Below are 23,998 nucleotides of genomic sequence, written 5' to 3' on the forward strand. Positions count from 1 at the left end.
ATCCTGCACGCCCCCTACTGGGGATCGAGCCCGCAACATGGGCATGGATTCCTGACCAGAAACAAACCGGAGACCCTTCAGTCCGCAGGCTGGAGCTCTACCCACTGAGCCCAACCGGCCAGGCCAATGAGTACTAATTCTTAAACAGCAGTTGAGATTTTTCTGGGGTAATGAGGCCGGGCACCAGGGGCATTCCAGAAGCAACACGATATACAAAGCACAGAATTTTCAAACAGTTTTATTCAAACATTTTTTTTTCTTTTTGGATGAGAGAATACTACTTTCACATTAAAATAAACAGATATGTCATGGAGTAAAATGCAAAAAGACAGATTTTTTTAAGATAAAATATGAGACTTCAAAGAAATGTCCTACTTACTCATTCTTTCCCTTTTAAAATTTTTACCTATTGATTTTTTTAAAGAGAGGAAGGGAATGAGAAACATTCATTTGTTGTTCCACTTATTTATCCTTCTTTGGTTGATTCTTGCATGTGCCCTAACTGGGGATCGAACCCCACCTCGGCCTCTAGGTAGGACGCTCTAACCAACTGAGCTACCTGGCCAGGGTTCTGCTTATTCATTCTTTGCCCCATGCCCAGGGGACACCCATTCAAGCAACTTACACTCCGCTGATCTTAGTGGTTCTCGGGAGGTAACAGTCAAGAAACAGTCAATAGGAAATAACTGAGATAGTAAAATAAATTCTGGAGTTCTGTAACATAGAAAGATAACTAGCACAAAGCAGTTATTGCAAAACAGCGAACGACTACGCTGGTTTCCCAGAGACCAGGAATTAATGTAACTACAGCATTTTCCAGCACCTGGGGTCTGTTTACATGGGGGGTCGCCCACGCGCACAGAAGACAAGGCCTTCCTCGCGCTACAATGACAACCAAAGCGGCCCAAGTGAAGGCATTTCTACAAGCCCACACATCAGTGAAAACAAACCCAGGTTAAATACAAGTGTGTACTGACAACTCAGAACACCAGGGAACACGGTCTCGGGAACAGAAGGGTGTGCCACGGAAGCAGCCCTAAATGGGGTTTGAAGAATCGGCATCTACCTCCCGCCGGTCAAATCCAGGTGCCCTGACGTTTGTGAGGCGAATTACACGCCAAGGTTTCCTCTACTGGAAGTTTGTGCAAAGATGTAATTTCTAACACATCCCTGGAACTCCAAACCTCATGAAAAGTTCAAATGTAAATGAAGGTCATCTTCCTTGTGTCGATGTTCGGCTTTGCACCTAACCTGCGGAGGGTGAAACTTTGAGATTTACTTCTGGAACGCTCACCAGGGATGGCTGCGCCTTTCTTCCCCAAGTGGTCGGTCTTCACACCGTCAGGCCAAGCGTTCTGCTCCCTCCCCAGGGTTTGCCACAACTGCAATCCCGGGAAAGGAAAGGTGTGCAGGGCGGGGTTACCTGGCCGGAAGGCGGGGAGCGAACTTTCTGGGCCCAGACTCTCCCGCCTGCTGTTAACCGCGAACCCCAAATCCCACCTCCTCTTTGCCCTACCATGAGAAAATGTGAGAAAAAAGGGCTCATTCCATTGCTTCCTGCACGAAAAGGAAACCCACTACCCCGTCTGTCACAGCGCGCAACCGAGAAGCATCACACACCTACAGCACCTTATTGCCAGGAGTCCCGCCCAGGCCGGAAGCTGGCCCGCCCCTTCCTTAGACGTCCCGGAAATACGGGGCTTCCGCCAAGGATGTCCCGCCCACTCCCCTAGTTCACAGCTTTCTAGAATATGCCTGCTTACCCCAATTTTTTCCTCATAGCAATGAGAACCTCTTCGTGTGGCGTCCTTCCTTGTTCTTCGCTTGTAAGTCTCGCGTGATCTTCGAGCGCTGAAACCGTTTTCACGGATGCAGGCGCTTTGGCAGCCCTGCGGTCTTGACGTCTATCTGCGCGCCGACAGCGGAAGGACCCCGTCCTCCTGCATCCGCTTTAGGCTCCGCCCCGGACGCGGCGCGCCGATCGCAGAAGAGGCACATGTCCTACTGAATGGAGCTGGTCGCAGGTTGTTACGAGCAGGTCCTTTTTGGATTCTCTGTACACCAGGAGCCCAACGCGAGCGGCGACCACCAGGTAAAAGCCGGGGCGCCGAGGGACCCCGGGGGGCGTGGGCGGGGAAGGTCAGGTCTGGTTCCTGCACGGCCGAGGTAAACACTGAGCCAGAGGTGAACACACCGTCTGATTTCTTAGGGATTAATTGACGGATCAAACTCAGGAGACTTCAGTATAGGTTAGCAGTCAGCCGTGGGCAAACTACGGCCCGTTTGAAATGAATAAAAAAAAAAAAAGACCGTACCCTTTTATGTAATGATGTTTACTTTGAATTTATATTAGTTCACACAAACACTCCATCCATGCTTTTGTTCCGGCCCTCCGGTCCAGTTTAAGAACCCATTGTGGCCCTCGAGTCAAAAAGTTTGCCCACCCCTGTTAGTTTTTTAAAACATGGAGTCGGCATTTCATAAAACGAGATACTGTCCGTTTTTGTAGATTTTTTTTTTTTTTTTACCACGGTACACAAAGCAGGCATTTCTGCGAACGGGCAAATGAGTCGCAGATGGTGGATTTAAGGGTCGCTTTCATAAATTGACAGCCAGTTTAGGTGTTCCCTCTTTCACTGAATTTCTGTCCTGGAGTTTTACAAAACATTAGAGCTGGATCAGGATGATACTAAGTCATTATTACTGGATCTGTGCTGTGGGGCCATTGCTTGCAGTGAAGGTGCAAAGAAGCCCAGGGTATGGATCCTGCGCCAGAGACCTCCCGACAGAAGCGGAGAGGACTGGGAGACAAATGTATGGAGGGAAATTACAACAAAATACAAGTATTTTACTAGATGTATGAATAAAAAGTTAAGTAAATTGCCAGTAGTCAAACAGGTAATTGGGATATATTCCCAGGAGTAAAAAGATCTTTTAGTCCAGCACTGTTTTCCCCCCAATCACTCTAAGTATCTCTTCACAACCTGTCTCATTGAGTGTTTTTTTTAAATCTTTACTGTTGAAAGTATTACCTGTGTCGTTCTCTTCCCCCTTTGACCTCTCCTAGCCTGTCCCGCCCCCCACCCCAGGCCTTCGCCACCCGATTGTCTGTGTCCATGTACACACAAGTTCTTGGTTGATCTCTTTCCACCCACCGGTATCCGCCTTCCCTCTGAGATTCCATAGTCTGTTCCATGCTTCTGTGCCTCTGAATCTATTTTCTTCATCAGTTAGATTCCATATATGAGTGAGATCGTGTGATACTTATCTTTTTCTGGTTTATTTGCTTAGCATAATGCTCTCTAGGTCCCTCCATGCTGTCTCAAAGGGTAAGAGATCCTTCTTTTTTAAAGCTGCATAGTATTCCATGGTTTAAATGTACCACAGCTTTTTTATCCACTCATCTACTGATGGGCACTTGGGCTGTTTCCAGATCTTAGCTATTGTAAATTGTGCTGCTATGAACATAGGGGTGCATATATCCTTTCTGATCAGAGTTTCTGGTTTTTTAGGATATGGTTCTAGAAGTGGGATCGCTGGGTCAAATGGCAGTTGCAAATTTAGTTTTTTGAGGAAACTACATACTGTTTTCCACAGCGGCTGCACCAGTCTGCATTCCCACCAGCAGTGTCCTAGGGTTCACTTTTCTCCACATCCTCGCCAGCACTTGCATTTGTTGATTTGTTGTTGATGGTAGCCATTCAGACAGGTGTGAGGTGATAGCTCATTGTCATTTAATTTTTATTTCTCTGATGATCAGTAACTTTGAGCATTTTTTCATGTCTCTTGGCTGTCTGTATGTCCACTTTGGAGAAGTGTCTAGGTCCTTTGCCCATTTTTTAATTGGATTCTTTGTCTTCCTTTTGTTAAATTGTATGAGTTCCATATATATTTTGGATATTAACCCTGTATCAGATGTATCATTGTCAATTATCATCTTCCATACAGTGGGCTTTCTTCATTTTGTTGATGGTGTCTTTTGCTGTGCAGAAGCTTTTTATTTTGATGTAGTCCCATTTGTTTATTTTCTCCTTAGTTTCCTTTGCCCTAGGACAGTGGTCGGCAAACCGTGGCTTGAGAGCCACATGCGGCTCTTTGGCCTCTTGAGTGTGGCTCTCCGGCCTCTTGAGTGTGGCTCTCCCACAAAATGCCACATGCGGGCGCATGTACAGTGCGATTGAAACTTCGTGGCCCATGCGCAGAAGTCGTTTTTCGGCCTGGGAGAGTGTATTTTGAGGAAGTGGCCTTAGAAGAAGTGGGGGGTGTCGGTCGGTAGGTCGGGCGATGGGAGACGCAGCGCAGGCGGGCTTGGGGATACGCAGTGCGGGGGAGGCGCACACGATTGATTCATGCACGAGTTGAGTGAGCCAGTCAGTCAGCAGTCTCATTGTGCAGTGTGCTAGTCGCGTCCGCAAATCGCACGCGGGTGACAAAAGTACCTGCTCGAAGCATAAAGTTACCTGTATTTTTCCAACCAGCTGCAAATCCTATAGGTATTTTTGTCATCAATTTAAGAATTGTAATTATTTTGTGTTGGTGGCTTTATTATTATAAAATGAGGACGTTTTTAGCAAAGGCCAGCTTAAGAGTACCCTAGTTAACAACAGTGTCCCTACCTATATAGTTTAAGTTTAAAAAATTTGGCTCTCAAAAGAAACTTCAATCATTGTACTGTTGATATTTGGCTCCGTTGACTAATGAGTTTGCCGACCGCTGCCCTGGGAGATGTATTGGTAATCATTGAGTGTTTCTTAATGGAGAAGGCACGGTGTCAGTCTTGAATTAACCAGAAAATTAGAAGTATGTGACTTGACTAATTACTTTTGTTTGCTTTGTTTTCTATTCTGGTTATTAATCTGCCTTGTGTGACATATTTTGAATGTTTAAAGATGGTGCTACTGATTGTGTTCTCTTTGTAATAATATTGCTTACCATGTTCCAGACACATGTAGGCTCACAGCAGTCCTCTGAGGCAGATACAGTTATACCCATGTTACAGATGAGGAACCTGACATTGAGATGACGAAGTGACTTGCTCAAGGTCACACAGGTAGCCTGGGACTTAAATCCCCAGCTGCCTCTGACACCTGAAGCTCTTAACCATTATCCAATCCTGCTTCTACACCTACACAGACAATAACATTTCTTCTGTAATACGGACTGGCAACGGTTATTCTTTGATTTATGGCCACAGTAGCCTCCCCAGGAATGTGTGTCTTTACTCAAAAGAGCCTCCCTGGTTTTTTAGTGATGGAAGGACTATCACTGTAGTTACTTAAGATTTAATTTGCAATAACACATTAAAAATATATTGAAAGAAATTTGATGGGTTTCTGTTCCTTCTTCGGTTTGTTTTAGTAATGCTTCTTGATAAGTCTTCTTTAATTTGAAAAGTATGTGTGCATATATTTGCACTCAACCAATCACACTTATCCAATCCAAAAGTTACCTGTCAGTAAGTGTAGAGTTCTTGAAATCTCATCATTGGTCAATCTCTAGGGCTTATTTTAGTACTAATGGAAACATACTATTAATCCTTTTTTTTTTCCTTTATAAGACTTGTGATTATAGTTATCTGCGTGCAACATTTTATTAGTTTGTTTCTCCCACAGGAATGGCAGCTCCATTAGAAAAAGGACTTTCATTTCTTGTGTTCACTGCTATAGATCAACTGTCTAAAATGATGCCAGGCACATAGTAACTTAGTTTTGAAGTGAATAAATTCAAATCAAAATTGAACATTTGGATGAACGAACAGTATTTACTTAAATACATGTAAATTTAATAAGGAGTTAAGGATTTGGCTGGGGACTTAAAGTCCCTGTAGCCCAGTCTTCATAACTGCTTTGGAATCAGGAAACTCGTCATTACAGTCCTACCTTCTTATTTTATCTTCCTTATCCAATTATCAGGTTCTTTGTTTGGATCTACATATCACTGCATAGTTTTTCTCCACTATGTTGGTAGTTTTCCAGGATTGTGGAACCACTTACCAGTTTCTAGAGAACTGTGATGAGCTTGTGACATTGATGATCGTATGTATGTTTAATCTTCAGCAGAAATGGACTCCTGTGGCTGACTTCACGCACCATGCCCACACGGCCTCTTTGTCAGTGGTGGCTGCAAATAGTCGTTTTGTAGTCACTGGGAGCAAAGATGAAACAATTCATATTTATGACATGAAAAAGAAGATAGACCATGGGGCTCTAGTGCATCACAATGGTAAGAAATTAGATCCTTCAAGATAATAATGTTGAGGTATTATTACTTTACAGTTTGACTTTAGTTGCACAATTCATTAAGCAGATTCTGTGCTAGGAAATACAGAAATGAAAAAAAATGTGGTTCTTTTTCCTTAAGTTGTTCACAGTCGGTGTTGAGAGACAGAAGGGAAGCCAGAAGGGAAGCGTTTAATTCATTTCCGGCGGGGGTTGGGGTGAAGGGAAGGAGGAAATGAATTTTCACTGAAAACTTCCTTGAAAGAGGAATATCAGTTGTTAGCCAGGTGAAGTTTGCAGAGAGGGAGGGCATTGCTGGCAGAACGTGCACATGAGGAGCACAGGCGGCGGCAGCATATTGATAGCTAGCTTTACTGAAGGGGCAGCATGCACCCAGCAGTGGGCCACGTAGGTACAGTCCTATTTTCAGTTTATAGAAGAGAAAACCTTGTTTCAGAGATGTTACCTGACGTGCCCAAGGTCACAGTACAGTGGAACTAGAAGCTGAACCTGGTTCTAGAGCCCATGTTTTTAATCACTAGTGTGCATGGGAAGCTGCAAGCAGGTCAGTATTACAAGAAGGATAAAGTGAAGGTTGGGGTGGCTGGAGAAGTAGATGGGGCCAAATCCTGGTGGTCCTTGCGAGGAGGAGGTTATGGGTTGAATGGGAGGGAGGAGTGATCTCGGTTTGAGGAAAGTGCTGGCGGTTTGGATAGGAAAGAGGCCCTGACTCAGAACAAGCAGAAGCACTGATGAGAGCTGCCCAGCTGAGTTCTGAGGCTGTGATTTGGGAACATCGCTGCAGGAAGCTATGGGCATTTCTGTAGAGCAAGGCAAGTTACTTGGTTTGTGCAACAGAAGGACTGAGTTACAGGGGAATTGATTTTGGTGAAAGGATAGTTTAGGTTTCCAGCTTAAGGAAAATGGGTTGTTATGGGTCTGCAGATCTCTGAACTAAGAAAGCAGGCGGAGTGTGAGTGATGGAAGGGCTGGGAAGACGTGAGTTGTGGTCAGAGAATAGAGTCTTAGAGTTCAAGAGTTCTGATGTGGAGCAGCTCTAGGTGGCAGCAGTGTGCAGGCTGTGGGTGTGAGGGACTCAAATACAGAGAAGGCAAAGATCGCTGGACTTGAAGTCATGGTTGGGCTTTCCACACAGATGGGGCAGTTGCCCAGGAGAGTGGCAAGATCGAGCAATAGAAAGACTGAACAGGTCATTTATTTTCTCAGTATTGAACTAATGTTAGATTATATTCTATTTTCATTGCGTCTTCCCAGAAGACAAAGAATGATGGGTTCAACATGTGTTCAAGAAAAGGGAATGGAAAGGAAGAACTCAAATGAGTAGAATCAGCTGATATGTACTTAGTTTAAGGAAACTCAGCCAAGGAAGTTGGTTTCCTGCAGTTAAGATAGGTACCCTTTTTCCTATCCTGTCTTCATATATTTTAGAAGTTCCGCCCAAGCATTGGTATCTAGTAGTAAGTTTGGAGTGACCAATGTCTGTGTTAAATTAGGTAGGCCTTAGCTACTTTGACAAGTATCTTTTCAACAGAAGCTAGGCTTTGAGTCATTTTGACAAGTATTTCTTTTCCTCTCTGTCTTCTAAATCCAGGTTATATAAGGAAGGCTTCTCTCTTTCTAAGGCTTGGAAGAAGTAATTTAAACAAAACTTGTCTGTCTAAACCCATCGGTACAGGTGTTCAACAATAAGAAAAGGACTTCCTTAGGAGTTTGGATGGTGGGGGGGAGGGGGGGGGGCGGGGGGGTGACTAAAGTAGGGCCCCCGCTTTCCTATTTTCCTCACAGAAATTCTGGTTTTCTACCAGTTGATAATAAGTTCTTTACCAGGGAGCAGAAGGAATAGAAGATAAGGAAAAGCAAAATATCCAGAATTATAAATAGGATAATAGAGAAACAGGAAAACACCAGCAAAAGATAGCTAAAGCCTCCCATTGTGAGAAGGTGGTGTGTGAGCCCGTTACAGTCTGAGAGCAGGAAGGTGGAGTGGTGGTACAGCATTATTCCTCAGAGAGTTTGCCTTCCATCTACAGGGCAGCGTAAAGGGTTGGCCAGGAGGTGTGCAGATGAACAGTAGTGGCCCAGGGTTCACATTCTTAGTCCATAAGTGACAAGGCAGTAATATTTAGGCTTGTGGCCATATGGTATCTGTTACCATTACTCACTTCTGCCATTGTAGCACCAGAGCAGCCAGAGGTGTCTTGTAGCAGAATGAGTAAGACTGTGTTCCAGTACACCTGCATTTACTCCAGCTCCTCCGGCCAGATTTGGGCTGCTGACCCTGAGCTATAGGGTAAAAGGTGGCTGGCACAAGCTTCAAAGGGTAGGGAATTTTACTTGAGGGTAAATGTATAATGGCATGGACTGCTTGGGGAGCTAGAGGAATGTTGGGTTATTCCATCAGTTCACCTCCTTCAGCCTTTTGATTTTGAACTATGGGAGGAGATAGAGGGCATAGTGGAGGAGTGTAACATTTAAGTTCTTATGACAGTGAATGAGAACTGTATAGAAGTCAGTTCAGAAACAGCTCTGCAATGATAATAGGATTGTGGATGATTGGGTAGCTGATAGTTTAGCAAGTAGAAGTCATATGCTATGTTCCCCCAGGTTAGCTGTTAGCTGGTTAGTTTTGTTTGACTCCTCAAATGTCCTTACCAGCTATCTTCTAAATTTATGATTAAGGGAATGTAGAGCAAAAAAGTGAACTGGTCAGTTCAAATCTATACCTACAACTAGAAAAACTCTGCTGAAAATATTTGCATAGGCTTGAACCTATTATATTAAAAAATTAATTTTTCCACAAGTCGTTATGGTTTAATTCAGTAATACTTCCATTGGATGTTTTCTTACCACAATACGGCCTTCAAACCAGAAGTGGATTTGCATTCAAAATATTAATTTTCAATATTAATTTTGCCTATTTTGTTTTTCCACAGGCACAATAACTTGCCTGAAATTCCACGGCAACAGGCACTTAATTAGTGGGGCGGAAGATGGACTCATTTGTGTCTGGGATGCAAAGAAATGGGAGTGCCTGAAGTCGATTAAGGCGCACAAGTGAGTCCTGCCCTTTCTGGTTGGTGGTCTCCAGGCACCAGTCAGGCTGGGGGCTAACTCTTGGTTTCCTTTTAGAGGACATGTGACCTTTCTTTCTATTCACCCATCTGGCAAGTTGGCCCTGTCTGTGGGGACAGATAAGACATTAAGGTAAGTCACTAATGCCCAAGAGCATCTCTACTTAGTTGTGGTCTTTGCTGTCCAAGTACAACAGGAACCAAAAAAATATTGTGATATAAGGAAGGGTTGAAAGCTAGTGAACCTTTTTATAATGGGAGGGAAAAGTGACAAGCTCTATATTCAAACATATACATTACCTTTCAGTCATTATAGGCTGAAGTGAAGAGGAGCGTGGTCCTGAAAAGTAATGTTTTAGGAGGTGAAACCTTTTGAAAATATATTAAAGGGATGTAGGAATATCCTTTGCTATAGGAAAAATGGCCATTCTTCGGAATAGTCATGTATTTAGTAAATTTTCATTTGAGTACGTCTTCATTATGCTTGCCTTTATATTTAGTAAAAGTTAGTGATCGTGCCATAAATGACCTTCTTGTTTTACAGAACATGGAATCTTGTGGAAGGAAGATCGGCATTCATAAAAAATATAAAACAGAGTGAGTATTTTTGTTTGGAATGTGAATACACACACATTAGTCTTTGCCTGCTCGATGGTGGTTACCTCTGGGAGCAAATGCTTTGGATTACTTGCTTTCTTCATTTTATTTTTTTTATTATTTATTTATTTTAAATATTTTTTTTATTATTGATTTCAGAGAGGAAGGGAGAGGGAGAAAGAGATAGAAACATCAGTTGCTGAGAGAGAATCATGGATCGGCTGCCTCCTGCATGCCCCCTACTGGGGATCAAGCCTGCAAGCTGGGCATGTGCCCTTGACTGGAATCGAACCCGGGATCCTTCTGTCTGTAGGCTGACGCCCTATCCACTGAGCCAAACCGGCTAGGGCTGCTTTCTTCATTTTAAATTGAGGTTCCTGTTGCTCTGCCACCTACCAGCTCTCTGTAACCTTTAATGATTGTTTGAACGGAGCTTATTGTCTAAACCTGAACCCCCAAAATATGTATCATGTTAGTTGTGATGTGAAAATGTGCATTATAAACATTTGCTACTTTTATTATTACTCTATCATTTTGTTTTTTACTTGTGAAATGCACAGGTTTTGTTGTTTAACTTACAGATGCCCACATCGTGGAATGGTCCCCAAGAGGAGAGAAATATGTAGTTGTCATACTGAATAAAATAGATGTCTATCATCTTGACACAGCAGCTGTTAGTGGCACCATCACAAACGAAAAGAGAGTATCTTCTGTTACGTTTCTTTCAGTAAGTAATCAGAAATCATTGATGGATGTTTAGTGTGTATGTGATGGTCTGAATTGTTTGATATTCTGGATATTATTCTTTTTCTCTCTCTTAGGAGTCTGTCCTTGCAGTAGCTGGAGATGAAGAAGTTGTAAGATTTTTTGACACTGATTCATTAATGTGCCTCTGTGAATTTAAAGCTCATGAAAACAGGTATTTTTTTAACCAATTTGTGTGTATGTGTACAGCCTCAACAAATATTATATGCAGTAGTTTCATAAAGCGGCATATATGTTTTATGAACAATTGCAGAGATAGATGTATCTGCATATATATATGACATCCAGAGTCTGAGAGTATGATGGAAGTGTCTTCGTGGCCTTAGTAAATGCAAAAGTGATAAAATTGTTGTTAGGGTCGCCAAAGGAGGGACGCACGAGGCCAAAGTGGTAAGGGATTATAAATTTATTAGCAGATGGACTGGAGCTCCAAAATGGCACCAGCCCCCAAAGATGGTGAGTCAGATGGTTTTGAGGGCTATAGGCGGGCTTTTTCTGGACACAGAATTCTCTGTGCAAGTGTGGATTCTGGGAAACTCCAGAAGGGAGAGATAATGGTCTTAGCAAGTGGAATGTGGTCTAAGCAAGTGGAATGTCCATTGAGAAGTCCCAGGGGAGGGGGTATCAATTCAATTATTTGATCAGACCTAATAGTTGTCATCAGGACTAGTCACTCGCACAAGATACTTTTCTAATGATTTCATTAGTCTTGGTGCCTGAAATCAACCATATTTGAACAGGAAAAAATAATTAAACAATCTTGAGCTTTGCCCCTGACCACTCTTATCTTTTTACTTTATTCCCCTTGTCCACATCTTGCCTCTATACCCCACTTGTTTTTCCTGCAGAAGAAATACTGGGCATTAGAGACTTCTGTTTTGTGTCCGTCTCTTACCTCACACTGCTCACTGTATTTCTAGGGGTAGAGTCTGAGTCTCAGAGTAAATAGTTAAGTGACTTTGCTCTTACTCTGGGGCCTGAAATCAACCATATTTACACTGTTAGCTACTGGAGGTGGGATCCAAACCCGGTTCTATCTGACTCTGCCCCTGCTTTTCCCATTATAATTTTGAAAAAGGTGATACTGTAAAGAGTTATACTTTAGCCGAAACCGGTTTGGCTCAGTGGATAGAGCGTCAGCCTGCGGACTGAGAGGTCCCGGGTTCGATTCCGGTCAAGGGCATGTACCTGGGTTGCGGGCACAGGATGTGCAAGAGGCAGCTGATCGATGTTTCTCTCTCATCGATGTTTCTAACTCTATCTCTCTCCCTTCCTCTCTGTGAAAAATCAATAAAATATATTTAAAAAAAAAAAAGAGTTATACTTTAATATGCTTCATTTGCATGTTCTACATCTTAAGTAAGTCTTAGTTCTTACTGTATTTTCAAAGTAATAGGTTTTAAGAAACCTCTCTTTGTAAATATAGTACTCAGAATACTGCAATCACTATACAGACCTAGTTAACATGATCAGGAAAGGGGAAGTGGGACCTAGGGATGAAAAAGGAACTATTTTTTTTTTAGTATATTTTTATTGACTTCAGAGTGGAAGGGAGAGGGAGAGAGAGATAGAAACATCAACGATGAGAGAGAATCATTGATCGGCTGTCTCCTGCACACCCTACACTGGGGATCGAGCCCGCAACCCAGGCATGTGCCCCCGACCGAAACTGAATCCTGGACCCTTCAGTCCACAGGCCGATGCTCTATCCACGGAACCAAACCAGCTAGGGCAGGAACTATTTTTAAAAAGAGGAGAGAACTGCTGTCCCCCTGGCTCTGAGGGGGGGCGGGGGGGGGGGGGAGAGCCTGATGTATTTCAGGAACAGATAGAAGGCCCATGTTATTAGGACACAGTGAGCCAAATGGTGCATGGCATTGGAGGACGTTAGGAAGAGTTTGAATTTCTATTAAATGCCTTTGTAGATTTTGTTGTGTTTATTTCTTATTATGGAAACATTTGAAGGCAGATAAACCAGTTTAAGGAAGCAGCCCCTGTAAGACTGACCATCCAGCTTCAGCAGTTGTCAATTTATGATCAGTCTTGCTTCCTAAATATCCCCAACAACTTCCTCCTTTCCTGTGTTATTTTAATGCAGATCCTAGCTTTGTAGAATTTTAAGCCTGGGAGTAACATGATTTGATTTCATTTTTAAAAATTGTTAGGGAGGCCTGGCCAGTGTTGCTCAGTGGTTGAGTGTTGACCTATGAACCAGGTCATGGTTCGATTCCCGGTCGGCACATGCCTGGGTTGTGGGCTTGGTCCCCTGTGGGGGGCGTGTAGGAGGCAGCCGATCAATGATTTGCATCACTGATGTTTCTGTCTCCCTCTCCATTCCTCTCTGAAATCAATAAAAATATGTTTTAAAAAAAATAGGGGGCAAAAATGAAAGCAGAGAGGCCAACTAGGCTACTTCATAATTCAGGAAAAAATGATAGTACCTTTTATTAGTAGAGGACTTCTATGTTTTAATTAGCTGGGCAGTTGTGAAGTACCTGAGGCCACCAGAGGAATCCCTCCTGATTTGGCAAATTAGACTAGGGGTGGTGGCACTGGAATGACAGGAATGGATATACAGGAGGAAGTCTTTTTTTTTTTTTTAATATATTTTATTGATTTCTTACAGAGAGGAAGGGAGAGGAATAGAGAGTTAGAAACATCGATGAGAGAGAAACATCAACCAGCTGCCTCCTGCACACCCCCCACTGGGGATGTGCCTGCAACCGAGGTACATGCCCTTGACTGGAATCGAACCCGGGACCCTTCAGTCCACAGGCCGACGCTCTATCCACTGAGCCAAACGGGTCAGGGCAACAGGAAGAAGTCTTGATTCATCTTTTTGTCTCACTTTTCTCTCTGTATTGAATGTGTAGTTTCTTGCAGAGAGGGGCTTTAATATCTTTATCTCCTTTGTGATAACCTGATTAAAGTTATTTTTTCAACTTTTCTTTTTTATTTGATATTTAGAGAGCAAGGGGGAGAGAGAGAAACATCACTGGTTGCCTCCTGCACGTGCCTTGACCATAAGTCGAACCTCCACCTTTTGGTGCTTGGGATGAGGTTCCAACTAACTGAGCCACACCAGCCATGGCTTTTCAACTTTTTAAAGATACGGTTAACAGTAAGTTTTGTCTTAGAATTTAGACCCTGAAAAATGACTCACCGACTCATGGGAAGTGAAGTATAGTTCCTGAAAAATCGAGAGCCTGTGTGCGTAGAAGCTTATAACAGTATCGCACTATTTGAAGAAAGGATCATTTATGGTGTTAATGTTTCTATTCTAGGGTAAAAGATATGTTCAGTTTTGAAATCCCAGAGCATCATGTTATTGTTACAGCATCAAGTGATGGTTTCATCAAAATGTGGAAGCTTACACAGGATAAGGTCAGTGCACACTATAAATGCACTTTAATGCAAGTCTTACTGTCAGTGTTGCCTGGCATTAAATGAGAGAGAATTTTTCCTTAAGGGTCATAGAGATCTTTAAGTGAGCTTTCTAAATCTCTTCCAGGCGTGGGTGATATTCATGGTTTTAAAGTTAGGGTTCCACAGAGCTGCCTCGGGGAGGGCACTGGTGAGTCTGAGCTGACAGGATCCCAGAACTCCTGCTTTTTCAAAGAAGTGCTGCTTTCCTCTTTTTTGTATATTGATTTTTCTTTGTAAAATTTTATTAGATGAAATACTGCTATTACTGGGGGGTTGGGGGGGGCAGGAAATTCCTGATTAATGATGGAACCAACCAACAGTAGTTTTCTTTTAATATATTTTTTATTGATTTCAGAAAGGAAGAGAGAGAGAGAAAGAGATAGAAACATCAATGATGAGAGAGAATCATTGATCGGCTGCCTCCTGCATGCCCCCCGCTGGGGATCGAGCCCACAGCTGGGCATGTGCCCTTGACCAGAATCGAACCTGAAACCCTTCAATCTGCAGACTGATGATCTATCCACTGAGCCAAACCAGCTAGGGCCCAATAGTAGTTTTGAATCACATACTTGGAAAATTAAATTTCCTTCAATGGTCTCCCTCTCATAGACAGTCTTGGTTTATTATTCTGGGAATATGGCCTTTTAAGTGCCTACTTGGTACAAAGTTATTTGTTAAAACCTAGAAATGAACAAGACATGGTCCTGGCCCATTCCTCAGTGAACTACAGTTTCTGAGTAGTCACAGTTGGCTCTGGGAAGACATAGTCAAGCCAGTCATGAATCCAGATAATAGATTCCTTCTAAACAATATATTTTATTCTCAAGAAAATACAATGTTTTAAGTTAAGGAGTTGATTATGGAAAAAGAAAATTAATTATTTAAAATTCCCCTGTGTTACGAATTTTTCTTGCTTGTTTCAGAAAGTTCCCCCATCTTTACTTTGTGAAGTAAATACTAACGCCAGGCTGACGTGCCTTGGAGTGTGGCTAGACAGCGTGACAGACACGAAAGAAAGCCTCCCTCCCGCTGCAGAGCCTTCTGCTGGTAAGTGAAATTGTTCATTTTTTAAAAATGGATAATCTGTTACCTTTTGAATGATTAAAGTGAAGGAGATCCAGATAACTTCACTTTATTGTCAGCCTGTGATTTTTCCGAAAGGGGCTAAACAATCTTAAATGCACTGTCTCTTGTGTTTTAGTAAATAAAGAACAACCCAAAGGCAGCAAAAAGGAATCGGGTGATGCGGTGCAGGAAGAAGCAAGGCAGTCAAAACCTAACACGAAGAAACGTGGTTTAACTGGTGTCAGTGAAAAGCCAACCAAAGGAAGTGGCCTGGTGGCAGCCAAGAAGAGGAAAGTGGGAGAAATCTTGGAAAAGAAGAGAAAAAAGAAGAAAATAAGAGTAATGCAGTGAATCCCAAGTTTCTCCTGAGAGAAAAACTTTTTAGATGGACTCGTTCTTTTCATATGTACCTAATCCCTCCCCTCCCCCCTTCTTGTAAAAACTAGGAATTTCCTCTTTGGAGAAAATGTACAGCTCTAAAAAAAAAAATCACTAAAACTCAGTTTTTTGTTGTATTTTAAAGAGTGCCAAAACATTTTCATAGGAAATATATATCATGATATATATTATGTTAATGTGGGATATAATTTTTACTTTTGTGCAAAGCAAATAAAGATCTTTCTCAAAATAATGTAGTTTAAAAGAACACAAAATCTTGAACACATTCTTTACCAGAGTTAGATAAGAGAGTTGTTTTTTAGATTGCTCACTTAAATTGGGGAGATTACTAGATATTTTGAAGATACATTAATAGGGGATCTCTATGTTTTAATTAGCAGGGCAGTTGTGAAAACACCAGAGGAATCCCTCCTGATTTGGCAAATGAAGATATCAGACACTTGGACCCTGGAATGCCATTCCATAGGAGGAAATCATCTAGGAGATGAGCCAGTTGCGTGTCTGACATTTCAGTCTACCTCTGTTAACTTATTTTAGGCCTATAAACAGGAATATAGATTAGGTTTTTTGTTTTTAAGACTTTAAGATCAGTTTTAGGGTTATTCTTTTGAGGAAGGTACAGATATTTCCCAATACCCCTGCCTACACACATGCATAGCCCCCACCATTATCAGCGTATATTTTTACCAAGGATTAATCTATGTAGACACATCATAATCAAGTTTTAACTTGGGGATCACTCTTGGTGTACATTCTGTAGGCTTAGCCAGAGGTGGGCAAACTTTTTTACTTGAGGGCCACAATGGGTTCTTAAACTGGACTGGAGGGCCGGAACAAAAGCATGGGAGTGTTTGTGTGAACTAATATAAATTCAAAGTAAACATCATTACATAAAAGGGTACGGACTTTTTTTTTTTTTAGTTTTATTCATTTCAAACGGGCCGGATCCAGCCCGCGGGCCGTAGTTTGCCCACGGCTGGCTTAGACAAATATATAATAGCATATCAAAATTTACAAAGTATTTCACTGCCCTAAAACAACTGTTCTGCCTAGTCATCTATCACCTCTGATAATCATTGATATTTTATGTCTCCATAGTTTTGCCTTTTCCATATGTCATACTTAGAATCATACAGTATTGTAGTCTTTTCAGATTGGCTTCTTCCATCTATATATATATAATATTCTATCAAATAGAAGAGAAACGTAATTAGCGTACGACCGCTACCCTTCCCACTGGCTAATCAGGGGCGATATGCAAATTAACTGCCAGCCAAGATGGCGGCCGGCAGCCAGGTAGCTTAAACTGAACATGAGGCATGCTTGCTTCAGTGACGGAGGACTGCAACGTTCCCTGCCTGCCTTGCTGGCCTCTGAGCCTGCAGTTTAAGAAACATAGTAACAAATATAGAAGCTAAACAAAACCCCAGAAACCAGCTTTCAGCGAGCCCGGATCTCAGAGCTGGAGTTGATACAGAGTTTCGATTATAGAACCGAAACAAACCAGATACCTTCTTTCAGCAGCAGAGGCCTCAGAGCTGGAGCCAGAGCTAAAGCTGGCCCAGAATTTAAAAAAAAAAAAGGAAAAAAGGAGCGGTTGGGAGCTTCAGTCCCAGCCTGAAAACAGCCCTCAGCCCCTCACCCAGACTGGCCAGGCACCCCAGTGGGGACCCTCACCCTGAAGGGTGTGTGACCGCTTCAAACAGCCATCATCCCCTCATCCAGGCTGGCCAGGCACCCCAGTGGGGACCCCCACCCTGATCCAGGACACCCTTCAGGGCAAACCAGCCAGCCCCCACCCGTGCACCAGACCTCTATCCTATATAGTAAAAGGGTAATATGCCTCCCAGCACTGGGATCAGTGGAGCCGCGAGGCCTCCCGGCACCAGGATCAGCATGACAGGGGGCAGCGCCCAAACCCCCTGATCGCCCTGTGGCTCTGTGTGTGACAGGGGGCGGGGCCACAACCTCCCTATCAGCCCTGCTCTGTTCCTGACAGGGGAAGGCGCCCCAACCCCCTGATCGGCCCTGCTCTGTGCCTGATAGCGGGGAGCTCCCCAACCCCCTGACTGCCCTGCGGCTCTGTGTGTGACAGGGTGTGGCGCCCCAACCCCCCCACCCTACGGGCCCTGCTCTGTGTGTGACGGGGTAGAGCCATAACCTCCCCAACGGCCCTGCCCTGAGTGTGACAGTGGAGGCGCCCCAACCCCCTGATCGGCCCTGCTCTGTGTGTGACGGGGCGGTGCCCCAACTCCCCTATCGGCGTTACTCTGTGAGTGACAGGGGGGAGCTCCTCAACCCCCTGATGGGCCATTCTCTGTGTGTGACTGGGTGCGGAGCCCCAACCCCCCTGATGGGCCCTGCTCTGTGCGTGACGGGGGAGCACCCCAACCCCCTGATCAACCCTGTTCTGTGCGTGATGGGGCAGTGCCCCAACCCCCTGATTGGCCCTGCTCTGTGTGTGACAGGGGGTGGCGCCGCAACCTCCCCATCGACCCTGCCTTGAGTGTGACAGGGGGCGGTGCCCCAACCCCCCAATCAGCCCTACCCTGAGCGTGACTGAGGGTGGCATTGCAACCTCCCGATCCGCCCTGCTCTGTGCATGACAGGGGGCGGCACCCAAACTCCCCAATCTGCCCGGCTCTGAGCCCAACCAGGGGCTGCACCTAGGGATTAGGCCTGCCCTCTGCCACCCAGGAGCAGGCCTAAGCCAGCAGGTCGTTATCTCCCGAGGGGTCCCAGACTGCGAGATGGTACAGGCCGGGCTGAGGGACCCCTCCCTCCCCCCCAAGTGCACAAATTTTTGTGCACCGGGCCTCTAGTAATATATATAAAAGCCTAAGTGACCATTTGATTGGTTGCTATGTCGCTCACTGACCACCAGGGGGCAGATGCTCAATGCAGGAGTTGCCCCCTGGTGGTCAGTGCGCTCCCACATGGGGAGTGCAGCTCAGCTGCCCACCAGTCACTGGGCTCACAGCTGGCGAGAGCAGCTGCAGGTGGCACAAGCCTCTCCCGCGGACACTCCCCCACACGCCCCTCCCTCATCCAGACCGGGAGCAGGACAGACATCTGGACTGACTGGGCATGAGCCCGCGGACACTTCTTGGTCATAGATGTGCCAGTATCACCCTAGGACTGGTGTGCAGAGACTGCAACGGAGGGGCAGCAGGTGTGCAGAGATGGCAGCGAGCCTAACAAGTGATAGTGGCAGCGGGAGCCGAAGGGGCATGGCACCTGGGCTCAGGCTCCTCCTTGGCCACCTGCTGCTTCGTGTACTACTATATCCCTCTGGGGATGTTGGACTGCTGGTTTTGGCCCAATCCCTGCAGGACACACTGAGGGACCCCACCAGTGCAAGAATCTGCACCAGGCCTCTAGTTTAGTAATGTGCATGTAAGCTTCCTCCATATATTTTCATTGCTTGATAGCACATCTCTTTTTAGTGCTTAATAACATTCCACTGTCTTTACACGCCAGTTTACCATTAACCTACTGGAGGACATCATGATTGCTTTCAAGTGTTGGCAATTATGAATAAAGTTGCTAAAGTCATTCGTGTGCAGGTTTTTGGGTGGACGTGAGTTTTCATCTACTTTGGGGAAATAGTAAGGATTGCTTTTGCTGGACCATATGGTAAGATATGTTAAGTTTTTTGTAAGAAACTGCCAAACCATCTTCCAAAGTGCTGTACCATTTTTTATTCCCACCAGCAATGTGAGAGTGATTGTCGCTCCACATCCTCACCAGTGTTAGGTGTTATCAATATTCCAGATTTTGGCCAATCAGTGAGTAGTAATGGTATATCATTGTTTTAATTTGCACTTCCATGATGACATGATGCGGAGCATCTTTTCACATGCTTACTTGCTATCTGTATATCTTCTTTGTAAGGCATCTAAGGGTTTTTGGCCCATTTTTTAATGTGATTGTTTTCTTACTGAATTTTAAACGTTCTTTGTATATATAGGATAATGATCCTTTATCAGATGTGCCTTGAAGCTATTTTTTCCTGTCTGTGGCTTGCCTTGAGAGCAGAAGTTTTTAGCTTTAATAAGCTGCAGCTTATTTCTTTCATGGATTATATCTTTGTGTATCTAACAAAAAAAGCTTCATCTTACCTAAGGTAATCTAGGTGTTCTCCTATGTTACCTTCTAGGAGTTTCATAGTTTTGCATTTGCATTGAAATCTAAAATCCATTTTGAGTTAATTTTTGTGAAAGATTTAACACTAGATTGCCCAAGGAAGTCATTTTGACTGCTTTTTAATTTCAATTAGAAAAACAATTATGTATATAAGGACACAATGTCTTAGAATTTTGTGACTTTTTGTACAACATATAAATGCGTTTATTAATAATTGTAGTTACCTCCCCCTCCTTCATTTCCGGTATATATATATGTGTTATACCTATATTGCCCAAAAGCAGTCATTTTGACTGCTTGGGGGGGGGGGGGAGGGGGTATTATGACTCTTATTATTGAATTGAGTAAATTTCTTATATGACCAGTTCGGCTCTGTATTGAAATAACAGTTTTCATTTTTTTTCGATTACCGTCACATGATAACATACAAGCACATGATAAATTGTCGATACTTGATAAGTTGCAGTTGCTCAATAAGCTAAACTAGTACTTGTTATTCGAGTCTTTATGCAGTGATACTTGTTCTAATAAGTTGTTTATTTTATTTCTTTTGCGCCCTAAATTCATGAAAGAAATGTCGAATAGAAGTGAGTTATTGGAAAAGCTAAGGAACACAAGTGAAGAGTGCTCCAATATTATTCTTTCACAATGCAGTCATTTTGACTGCTTTTGGGCAATATAGATATATACTAAATTTCAGTCTTTCTAGTGTTAAGGTTTGAGTACGGATATATTTTTTGCCTGTTTCTTTCACCATTTGTCACAAGGAGATTCTTTGCTTCATTGCATTGCCTTTGTCAACGATCAGTTGACTATATTTGTGGTGTTCTATCTATTGCTCTACTGATCTGTCTATTCTTTTGCCGAAACTACACTATCTTGATTACTATAGCTTTATAGTAAGTCTTGATGTGAGGTAGCATCAGTTCTTCAACTTTGTTCTCCAATGTTATGTTTGCTATTCTGGGACTTATGCCTCTTCATATAAACTTTACAGTCACATTGTTGCCATACATAAAATAACTTGGGATTTATTTATTTTTTGTTCATACTTACCCAAGGATATTTTGTTCATTGATTTTTAGAGTGAGTGCAAGGGAAGGAGAGAGAAAAACATTGATGTGAGAGAGACACATCGACTGGTTACCTCCCACATGCACCTGACTGGGGCCTGGGATCCAACCTGCATCCCAGGTACGTGCCCTTGAGTGGGAATCAAACCCATCCCCCTTCGATGTGCAGGCCAGATCTTTAACTGGAAGCCACACCAGCCAGGGCTAATTTAGGATTTTGATTGGGATTGCATTGCATCTATAGATCAATTTGGGAAGAACTGACATCTTTTTTTTTTTTTTTTAAATCCTTTAGTTTATTTTTACAGTTTATAACTGATCTCATATTTATTTTTTTTCTTTTCTTTTTTTCTTTTTTTTTTATTATTAGTTAAGGAATTACAAATGTGTCCTCATCCCCCCCTTTAACCCCCAACCTCCCCCCCACACACAAACTCGTGCTCCCATCCCCCCGTTGTCCATGTCCATTGGTTTGGCTTATATACATGTATACAAGTCCTTCTGTTGATCTCTTCCCCTTACCCCCACCCTCCCCTACTTTCCTTCTAGGGATTGATAGCCTGATCGCTGTTTCTCAGTCTTTGGGTCTGTCCTTTTTCATCAATCTATGTTGTTCTCTATAATCCACAAATGAGTGAGATCATGTGGTATTTATCTTTCTCTGACTGGCTTATTTCACTTAGCATAATGCTCTCCAGTTCCATCCATGCTGTTGCAAAAGGCAAGAGTTCCTTTTTTTTTACCGCAGCATAGTATTCCATTGTGTATATGTACCACAGTTTTCTAATCCACTCATCTGCTGATGGGCACTTAGGCTGTTTCCAAATCTTAGCTATGGTGAATTGTGCTGCTATGAACATAGGGGTGCATATATCCTTTCTAACTGGCATTTCTGGTTTCTTGGGATATATTCCTAGGAGTGGGATCACAGGGTCAAATGGGAGTTCCATTTTTAGTCTTCTGAGGTAGCTCCATACTGTTCTCCACAGTGGCTGCACCAGTCTGCATTCCCACCAGCAGTGCAGAAGGGTTCCTTTTTCTCCACATCCTCTCCAACACTTGTTGTTTGTTGATTTGTTGATGATAGCCATTCTGACAGGTGTGAGATGATAACGCATTGTCGTTTTGATTTGCATCTCTCGTATAATTAGTGACTTTGAGCAGGTTTTCATATGTCTTTCTGCCTTCTGTATGTCCTCTTTCGAAAAGTGTCTATCTAGGTCCGTTGCCCATTTTTTTATTGGATTGTTTATCTTCCTTTTGTTAAGTTTCATGAGATCCCTGTATATGTTGGAAATTAAACCCTTATCGGTGGTATCATTGGTAAATATGTTCTCCCATGTAGTGGGTCTTCTTGTTGTTTTTTTGATGGTTTCCTTTGCTGTGCAAAAGCTTTTTATTTTGATGTAGTCCCATTTGTTTATTTTCTCTTTAGTTTCCATTGCCCTAGGAGCATTATCAGAGAAGAAATTTCTTCGGCATATGTTTGCGATTTCGCTGCCTGTGGATTCCTCTAGTATTTTTATGGTTTCCCGTCTTACGTTTAAATCTTTTATCCATTTTGAGTTTATTTTTGTGTATGGTGTGAGTTGGTGATCTAGTTTCATCCTTTTGCATGTATCTGTCCAATTTTCCCAACACCATTTATTGAAAAGACTGTCTTGACTCCATTGTATGCTCTTGCCTCCTTTGTCGAATATTAATTGGGCATAGTGGATTGGGTCAATTTCTGGGGTCTCTATTCTATTCCATTGATCTATATGTCTGTTCTTGTGCCAGTACCAAGCTGTTTTAAGAACAGTGGCTTTGTAATACAGTTTGATATCTGGTATTGAGATCCCACCTACTTTGTGTTTTCTCAGGATTGCTGCAGCTATTCGGGGTCTTTTTTTATTCCAGATGAATTTTTGGAACGTTTGTTCTAGATTTGTGAAATATGCCATTGGTAATTTAATGGGGATTGCATTGAATCTATAAATTGCTTTGGGTAGTATGGACATTTTGATGATGTTGATTCTACCAATCCATGAACACGGTATATGGAAGAACTAACATCTTGACAATATTCAGTCTTCCTATCCATGAATGTAGAATATCTCTCCTTTTATTTGGTTCTTTTATTTCATTCATCGGTTTTTTTAGTTTCCTCGTATAGGTTTTGACAAATTTTGTTAAGATACCTAAGTATTTTATTGGGGGGGTGCTAATATAAATGGTATTATGTTTATAATATCAAATTCCACTTGTTGGTGTATAGCAGTGGTCGGCAAACTGCAGCTCGTGAGCCACATGTGGCTCTTTGGCCCCTTGAGTGTGGCTCTTCCACAAAATACCACATGCAGGTGCGCATGTACAGTGCGATTGAAACTTGATGGCCTATGCGCAGAAGTCGGTCTTTTGTGGAAGAGCCACATTCAAGGGGCCAAAGAGCCGCATGTGGCTCGCGAGCCACAGTTTCCGACCACTGGTCTATAGGAAAGCAATTGACTGCATATCAACCTTGTATCCTGCAACCTTGCTGTAATCACTTAGTTTCAGTTTTTTTTTTTTTTTAAATATATTTTATTGATTTTTTACAGAGAGGATGGGAGAGAGATAGAGAGTTAGAAACATCGATGAGAGAGAAACATCGATCAGCTGCTTCCTGCACATCTCCTACTGGGGATATGCCCGCAACCCAGGTACATGCCCTTGACCGGAATCGAACCTGGGACCTTTCAGTCCGCAGGCCAATGCTCTATCCACTGAGCCAAACCGGTTTTGGCAAGTTTCAGTTTTTATGTCCATTCTTTGATCATGTCATTGGTGAACAAAGACAGTTTTATCTTCCCAATGTGTATACCTTTTATTTCCTTGCTTTGACTTTTTGCATTAGCAGGGACTCCTTGAAAAGAAGTAGTGGATTTGGTTCTTTTTAAAATTCAATTTTTTGCCAAGGCCGGTTTGGCTCGGTGGATAGAGCGTCGGCCTGCGGACTGAAGGGTCCTAGGTTCGATTCCGGTCAGGGGCATGTGCCTGGGTTGTGGGCACATCCCCAGTGGGAGATGTGCAGGAGGCGGCTGGTCGATGTTTCTCTCTCATCGGTGTTTCTAGTTTCTAGCTCTCTGTCTCTCTCCCTTCCTCTCTGTAAAAAATCAATAAAATATATTAAAAAAAAATAAAATAAAATTCAACTTTTTAATTCTGAGATCATTGTAGATTCACATGCAGTTGTAAG

The 23,998-nt window shown here is 43.1% G+C and overlaps 1 protein-coding gene across 1 annotated transcript; it reads left to right on the plus strand.

Annotated features, from left to right (window-relative positions):
- Nucleotides 1–1,782: 1,782 nt before the first annotated feature.
- Nucleotides 1,783–16,768, plus strand: PAK1IP1 (PAK1 interacting protein 1). Its single transcript, XM_081085607.1, has 11 exons — nucleotides 1,783–2,092; nucleotides 6,057–6,222; nucleotides 9,173–9,293; nucleotides 9,369–9,443; nucleotides 9,855–9,907; nucleotides 10,489–10,634; nucleotides 10,729–10,826; nucleotides 13,957–14,056; nucleotides 15,022–15,145; nucleotides 15,300–16,334; nucleotides 16,548–16,768. The coding sequence occupies exons 1-10, from the start codon at nucleotides 2,009–2,011 to the stop codon at nucleotides 15,512–15,514; spliced, it is 1,182 nt and encodes a 393-aa protein (XP_080941733.1). The 5' UTR covers nucleotides 1,783–2,008; the 3' UTR covers nucleotides 15,515–16,334; nucleotides 16,548–16,768.
- The last annotated feature ends 7,230 nt before the right edge of the window (nucleotides 16,769–23,998 follow it).

Source organism: Myotis nattereri (assembly GCF_964212035.1).
Source record: "Myotis nattereri genome assembly, chromosome: 3".
Lineage (NCBI taxonomy): Eukaryota > Metazoa > Chordata > Mammalia > Chiroptera > Vespertilionidae > Myotis > Myotis nattereri.

What these genes read in the sequence shown, in the direction of transcription:
- PAK1IP1 (XM_081085607.1), top strand. Translation starts at nt 2,009, where the DNA reads ATGGAGCTGGTCGCAGGTTGTTACGAGCAGGTCCTTTTTGGATTCTCT. An exon ending in GGCTCTAGTGCATCACAATG is followed by an intron (nt 6,223 to 9,172) that starts GTAAGAAATTAG and finishes GTTTTTCCACAG; the next exon opens with GCACAATAACTTGCCTGAAA. An exon ending in CTTCTGTTACGTTTCTTTCA is followed by an intron (nt 10,635 to 10,728) that starts GTAAGTAATCAG and finishes TCTCTCTCTTAG; the next exon opens with GAGTCTGTCCTTGCAGTAGC.